The following is a 7149-nucleotide window of genomic DNA, read 5'->3' on the forward strand; positions in this document are numbered from 1 at the left end:
GAGAAGATTAATTATGTAGATATATCCGATATCCGATCCGATCCGCATATTTGCGGATCAGATCCAGCACTAAAAAGTGTAGATATCATATCCGATCCGATTCGATGAAAATTGTGCAGATCGGATTAAATTTTTGGCCATATCCGATCCGATCCGATCCGCAGACACCCGTATCCTCACAGGTAGCGTAACCCTATTATGAAACCAAAAGAGCTCAACAAGATCTACTTCCTCTTAATTCCCCTATTCACCTTATCACCGTCCAAGGATTCTACTCTTAGTTTTAACCATTATTTGTTACCATTGTTATTCCACTAAAATTACTTTGCGGTATTCACCAAAAGAATCAAGTTCCCTTCTTTTCTATATTTCACTTTTTTGCAAGTTGCAACCAAAGTGGGTATATATTATGTTAACTTTACAAGTAAACAGTATGCAAAGCAGCCTCAACTCTTATGAAGAATTGTAATCTGCATTTGCTGTATTCATTCAGAAGACAACAGTCTTCTTTTCTTCGTAAGGTAATACTCGAAGCTCACAATAAGATCTGATAGCGCTGCGAAGGCATTGTTTTTCAAGGTTCTCCGATTTCTGCACAAAGCTCTGCAAGTTATCTTTGTGAGAAACTCTCTCGACCTGTAACCAAACCAAAATTCAATAAAAATAAGATCAAGGCATCAAGCTACATTTGAGTCGAGGTTGTTGACTAAGTACAGATATATCTCGCATCTTTGCAATTTCTGCATGCTTAATTTAGTGAAAGCAATGAACTCCATAGGGTAGCAAACATGACTCTAATTCCACAGTATTGGCAATGATGCAGCGGAGAGTTGCAATGAAAAAATTTCGGTTTTCCATTTCCAACAAACCATGCATTTGAGACATATCCCAAAAACATGGATGCTTATAGCTAAAATAGAAGCTTAAGAATTTTAAGGAGCAAAGGCAAAGATTTATTTAAAGTATTAAACACAGATTCTTTTGCATCTGTATCTACTTTTTTGTCAATGGAATGAGAGCTGCACCAATTAATCTTAACATGGTAAATGCAATGGTCCTTATTCAAAAACTAGAAAACACCAAAGCTTGACAAAGAAAACTTGCAAGAGAACCTGCAGTATGAAAACAAAAAGTCTTACAAATATGTCATTTTTTCAACAAATAATATCCAAAATGAACATTACTAAGTATAGGCACAATAGAAAAGTTTTAAAAGGAGGGTGGGAAAATGGACTTTAATGGAACATGTACAATGCAACTGTACTTATGTTGTGTTCACCCTATTAGCCTAGGAATTTAAGGTGGCTCTAGACAAGGGTTTCATAAGCTGTTGATAATCATAAGGAAGATGCATAAATCTTTTCTGCCAAGTAAATGGTAAAATAAAAACCATAAGAAAAGGGAATTTACAGCGTAAAAATTTATTCTCTCTATATAATTAATTCAGATCGAGACACCCAAAAAAAAAAAAGAATTCAGATCAACATTATCATTCACTTAAAGAAGCAAATAAATGATAAAATAAATTTAAAAGAAGAGCATGAAAAAGCTTGTGTTTACCATTTGTTCAATTATAGGTCCTTCATCAAGCTCTTCTGTCACAAAGTGACTTGTTGCACCTATTAATTTAACACCTGCTTCAAAGGCCTGCCAAAATGATCCGGCATATTAAATTTGTATGCATATGTAGGAAGCAACCACAAAATTTATATAACAAACATTTAGAATCCGAGTGGCGAAAAGAAATCCTGTAACATAGAAATGTAGGAAGACCAACCTGTTTTGATGGATGACTCCCCTTGAATGATGGCAAAAGACCATGGTGAATGTTAATTATATCGTTCCCATAGCTCCTTAAGAAGTTTCTGGATAATATCTGTACAAATAAATCAATGGTAAGTGTTAATACTTCAATGTTCTCAGATATTAGCACTTAGAATTTATCTACAATAAAATATAAATAAAAATCATGTGAGCTCCTATAACTTAGAAGCAAAGAAGAACAAGTTCTTCCAAAACAGTAAGCACGTTGTTTTAGGCATTGGACTCCGTGCAAGGAAAAAAAGGAAAGAAAAAAGAATTTCAATAAGTTATTACCTGCATATACCTGGCAAGTACTAAAAAATCAGTATTCTGAACCAACTCCAATATCTCCCCTTCTCTTTTCTCTTCCTTTGTTGTACTTAAACAATGATAAGGAATACCATGCCTTTCAAGAAAGCGAATCACATGGGTGTTTGAAGCTCTATGATGGTTACTGTTTAGCACATCAAAAAGATACTTAAAAACTAATAAACAAATAAATGAAGCATAAATCAATTTGGTGATGTCAATGCTGAAATTTCACCTAATTACACAAGTTATATCTACAGGAAGTCTTCCATCCTGCCATCCATGTAACAAATCAACTAGACAATGATCCTGCAGGAAAAAAAATCAATATCCATGACAATCAAAATGTAAAATCCTTTTCATTTTCTGAAATGCAAGATGACAAGAGAAGAGCCAAAGTAGTAATGTATACCTGCTTTGAGGCCAGAACAGCTATCTTATATTTAGGATCTAGAGCCGGCACCCTCACAACAGATCGCATTGCTTTGAATGTTTGTGATAGCTTTAGGAAATCCTCCTCCATTTGTGCCCGTGGCCATTTAGCAGGATCAAAAACAAAATCACTGCAATGTTCAACACAAGTTGATGCAAGATGAAATTAAAATGTAAGTAAAAAAGAAAGAAAAAAAAAGAAAACACATTCATTTTCACTTCTTAAGGCTCAAAGACCTTATTTAAATATTATTGCTTATTAGCAATCCAACAAATATCATATGTACATCAGAATCTTCAGTACTTTCAAGACAAGTTTCATATGTCAATCAAAGAAGTACTCATGTTAATACTAGTAATCAAGAAGCAAAATGAATGTGAATTAATGAATGAGACAAGACAAGTACCTTCTAGAATAGAAGACTTGTTTATTTTCAGGTACAAAAACATCTGCAGTAAGGATGTTTCCACCTCTAGATGCAATGCAATCTGAAAGTTTGGCTACAATTCCAACAGCATCCTATTGAAAATGAATGTACAAAAATCCAATTCAAAAGTAGAGGGCACACAAGAATACACCCAAAAACTGAACCATCCCTAGTTCAAAGGCCACCTAACCAAATCTACTGGAGCATTTCCACAAACAGGTGGTGGGTGTTGTATATGAAATTACGAATGACTTGTTCCTTGAGCAACTTACTGGGCAATAAAAGACGTGGATTCCATGGGCGAGTGGTGATGGAGGATCCAAGGTTTTGAAGGAGATGTTCCTCTTGCTGAATCCAACAACTTGGGGGAACATCGAACACACTCTTCGCACAACGCTCATTCTCTCTCTTTCTCGCTCTGTAAAGCAAGAGTCAGTTTGAACCACCAACTAACTTTGATGCTCTCAAAGCTCAACCACCACTCTCTCTATTTTCGCTCCTTTATTCTCGCTGTCTATCTGCCACAATTATATTCTATTACAAAAATATTATTTATATACCAAAATCAGCTATTAATATATTTATATATAAATATATATGTAGTTTAATTTATTTGAAATATATATTTATATTCATATATTCAAAATAACACACATTATTGCATGCCTCTGATATATGAATTACAAAAATAATATATGCACACTAAAAATAGTCAGTATATTTATGTATAAATATATATAATATTTAATTTATTTTTAATATATATTTTATACAAATAATTAATTTAGAGACTGATTTTGATATATACGTAATATGGCTAATTAGCTATATTCTATTACAAAAATGCTATTTATCTATTTGTACATTAAAATCAATTACTAAAATCAGCCACTAATATATTTATGTATAAATACCTATGTAATTTAATTTATTTTTAATGTGTATTTATATTTCAACATGTATATTATATTAGTAGCTGTATTTGTTGACTAATTTTAGTTTGTATTTTTAAATTATTTTTATTAAAAAGTAATTTTTTATAATATTTATTTTTTACTTTTCGTATTTGATTTAAAATGAATTATGAATATTTTAACCGACAATGTTACATGGACAAATGCTTTTGTAATAAAGTCTAATCTAGTCGGCGTAAATTCAGTAAAAAAAATACGCACATATATTACCGCTTCTCCTTTTTAATGCTTATGTAGAGAAATTTTTGTTAGAAAACACAAAAACTTATTAATATAACACAATTGTAACTTATCGATATAGTATAGACATTTTTTCACATAGCACATAAATTTTTGCTATGAATATATTTGTTAGTTGGATGAGTCAATATTCTCGGTATGTGGTTCTTCAAAAATTTATGTGTTACACACCAAAATTTATGTGTTATGTGTTGTGCATATTTTGTTAGTTGGGTATCAATATTTTTGGCATAAAGTCCTTTAAAATTTTGTGTGTTAAGCACCAAATTTTTTATGTTGTGCACCAAAATTTCAGTGTTGTACATCAAAATTTTCGTACTTTAATTTTTGAACATTGTTCAGTTGTTCGTCGAACCGGTGGAGTATGGATCGTTGAAGGTGGGGATCAGAACCTAAGCATGAGAGCTAAGATGAGGTGTGGATCCAAGAGTGGTCGGTGGGTTGGCGGGTGGGGCCACCTGTAAGGACACTTCGATGCTAAAGTAAGTGTTCGTACGAAGAGGTAGCTAATTAAGGTAAGATGTGATACCTTGGGGGAGGGGTAAGTCCCTCCCCTTTATTCTTCGTCCTCGAGTGGGCCCTTCCATTTGAACGCATTCGTCTAGAAGCTTCTGCCAGCTGTCCAAATTACCGTTAGGGGGATGGAGTCACATGAGGAACACCATCGGTTAATCGGGTGATGGACCCATCGAGTTGTGGGTTCGCCAGGTGGACCCTCGGTTCTTGTTGGGCTGGACTGAAATAGTGTCCCCAATGTGTTAGATCGTGAAACTTACGGCTGGCGCATTAGCTTGTCTCATATTTTCGTGTGTGGTTGTCTTCTTCTGGTCATGACTTCAACGGCAGAACTCACGCTTCTAGCACTTACTTTGTGCACATAAGTTGTCCCCAGCCGTTGCCTGGAGAAATTGCTACGGTTATCGTACCAAGAGCATTTAATGCTCTTTATGGGTGATTTGAAAGTGCGTAAAAAAACCCATCTTATCTCTGAGCCTTTCGTACTTCTTCTTCCTCAGCTACGATTACCTTTTTATTTTCTCTATTCCCTTTATTCCTTCGTAACTGCCACCACCTTAACTGCCTTCATTTCTCTTACTGACTTCATCATTTTTTCTTTGCCTTCTTTATTGCGAGATTCACTCTGCCATGGTAGTACCATCATTTGTTCTCCTGCAACTTTCTTCACTCGTTTTTGTTGGTGAGTAATCTTGTTTATGTTATTTTGCTTTATTTCCTGTCATTACTATCATGATTTATCCATTACTTTTGGGTTTGAAAACTGGCTTTGTTAGATAGTTTCTAAGGGGGTGTCCTAGGTTCCTTTTCTTGTGGTTTAGATTAGATTGGTTTAATGCATAATGATATTAGTTTAGGTGTACGATAACTTAATTTTTGCCTTAGGATCTTCTCCCGACCTCACGGTTTAAGTGGTGTCCCCATTGTAGGAAGCGATATCGTGCACACGCGCCATCATTTCAGGGGTAGCAATAGTGCCAAGCTAGATTCGAGATTTTTTCTGATGCTTGTAAATTTTAGAGACATGTTTGCTCCAATTTTGCATTCATACACCATGGTACACATGGTGTTTGCTTCATTCTTTGAGTTTCTTGGGCTTGCTCTATTTTTTAGGGGATACATTACGGAAGATGCGGAGGAATTATTGTTACTATTGATGGTGGTGATGGTAAATTTTGGAAAACGAATTTCCAATCACCAAAAGACTCACCGGCAAGTGTACCGGGTCGCATCAAGTAATAATAACTCACATGAGTGAGGTCGATCCCACAGGGATTGAAGGATTGGGCAATTTTAGTTTAGTGGTTGATTTAGTCAAGCGGATCAAGTATTGGTTGAGTTGTTTGTAGTTGACAGTAACTAAATTGCATGGAATGTAAAAGGGAATGGGTAATTTGCATGAAATTGAAGAGAACTGAAATTAAAGTGTTGAATCTTAAAGACAGGTAAAATAAATGGCAGAAACTTAAAGTGCAAGAAATGTAAATTGCAGAAACTTAAATTGCAAGAAATGTAAATTGCTTGAATTATAAAGGGAATTGGGAATTTGATTTGCAGAAATTAAACAAGGAAAAGTAAAATTCAACAAATGGAAAGGTAAAAGATGGATTCAAATAAACCGGATCTCAAACAGAAATGTAAATAAACTTGGTGAAGCAATTAAACAAGGAAATTAAAATGGAAACCAATAGATCTCAGGACCCAAGAGACTAGATAACTAAGTCTAGATCTCAATGCCTTCCTAGATCCAAATTCAGAGAGCAATTGCAAAATTTAAGAAGATCATGCAGTAGAAGAAAAGAAGTAAAATCGCAAATTCTCAATGATGCAGTAAATCAAAACAGAAAGAGATCTCAAGGTGAGATTGAGACAGAATTTCCCCAATTCTCAACACCCAAGACTCAAGACAAGTGTAATTGAAAGTGAAAACAAGAAAACTAAGAGGAAGAGAATTCAATTCTTCTTCCCAGGAACTCTCAAATTCTCAAAGCAACAACCAAAATGTCAAGTGAGCTCTCTACTGTGAGTACTATGAAAATTCTAAAGGAAAGCTCTCTTGAAAACTTAAATTCTAAGCTATTTATACACTCTTGAGGTCAAACTTTAAGCCAAACGTGGATCCCCTTGTGTGCTTTATGGCGCCAACGTTTGCCAAAAAGCTTGAGGCAAACGTTGGTGCAAGCTTTTGCTTCATCCAGGGTGAATTCAATTCTTCCAAAAGTTTGAGCAAAAGCTTGCCTCAAACTTTAGCTTAAAGTTTTTGTTCTCTCTTGCTCCTTGCCCTTTCTTCTTTCTTCAACCTTTTTCAAAGCTCTTTTCCCCTATCATCAATCAACCAAACACATCAAAGCTATGCTCAAAATCATGAGTTTGTTATTCTTTCATAATATATGACAATTATAGCACAAAATCTCATGAAATTGCATTAATTCATCCATGGTTGATTA

At 34.6% G+C, this 7149-nt stretch overlaps 1 protein-coding gene across 4 annotated transcripts; it reads right to left on the reverse strand.

Annotated features, from left to right (window-relative positions):
- Nucleotides 1-343: 343 nt before the first annotated feature.
- On the reverse strand, nt 344-3476 carry LOC107486100 (formyltetrahydrofolate deformylase 1, mitochondrial). Of its 4 annotated transcripts, none has more exons than XM_016106656.3 (8): nt 3245-3475; nt 2952-3064; nt 2525-2675; nt 2348-2421; nt 2098-2257; nt 1778-1876; nt 1561-1647; nt 344-636 (listed from the first exon to the last, which is right to left on the reverse strand). In XM_016106656.3, exons 1-8 carry the CDS (start codon nt 3371-3373, stop codon nt 490-492), a joined length of 960 nt encoding a protein of 319 aa, XP_015962142.1. In that variant the 5' UTR covers nt 3374-3475; the 3' UTR covers nt 344-489. The 4 variants fall into 4 exon arrangements, with proteins under 4 accessions (XP_015962142.1, XP_052112916.1, XP_015962148.1 ...); XM_052256956.1 differs by having other exon boundaries at nt 2952-3045; nt 3245-3379; XM_021140196.2 differs by lacking the exon at nt 344-636 and adding an exon at nt 661-1112 and having other exon boundaries at nt 3245-3476.
- Nucleotides 3477-7149: the final 3673 nt, after the last annotated feature.

This window comes from Arachis duranensis, chromosome 1, assembly GCF_000817695.3.
Source record: "Arachis duranensis cultivar V14167 chromosome 1, aradu.V14167.gnm2.J7QH, whole genome shotgun sequence".
Lineage (NCBI taxonomy): Eukaryota > Viridiplantae > Streptophyta > Magnoliopsida > Fabales > Fabaceae > Arachis > Arachis duranensis.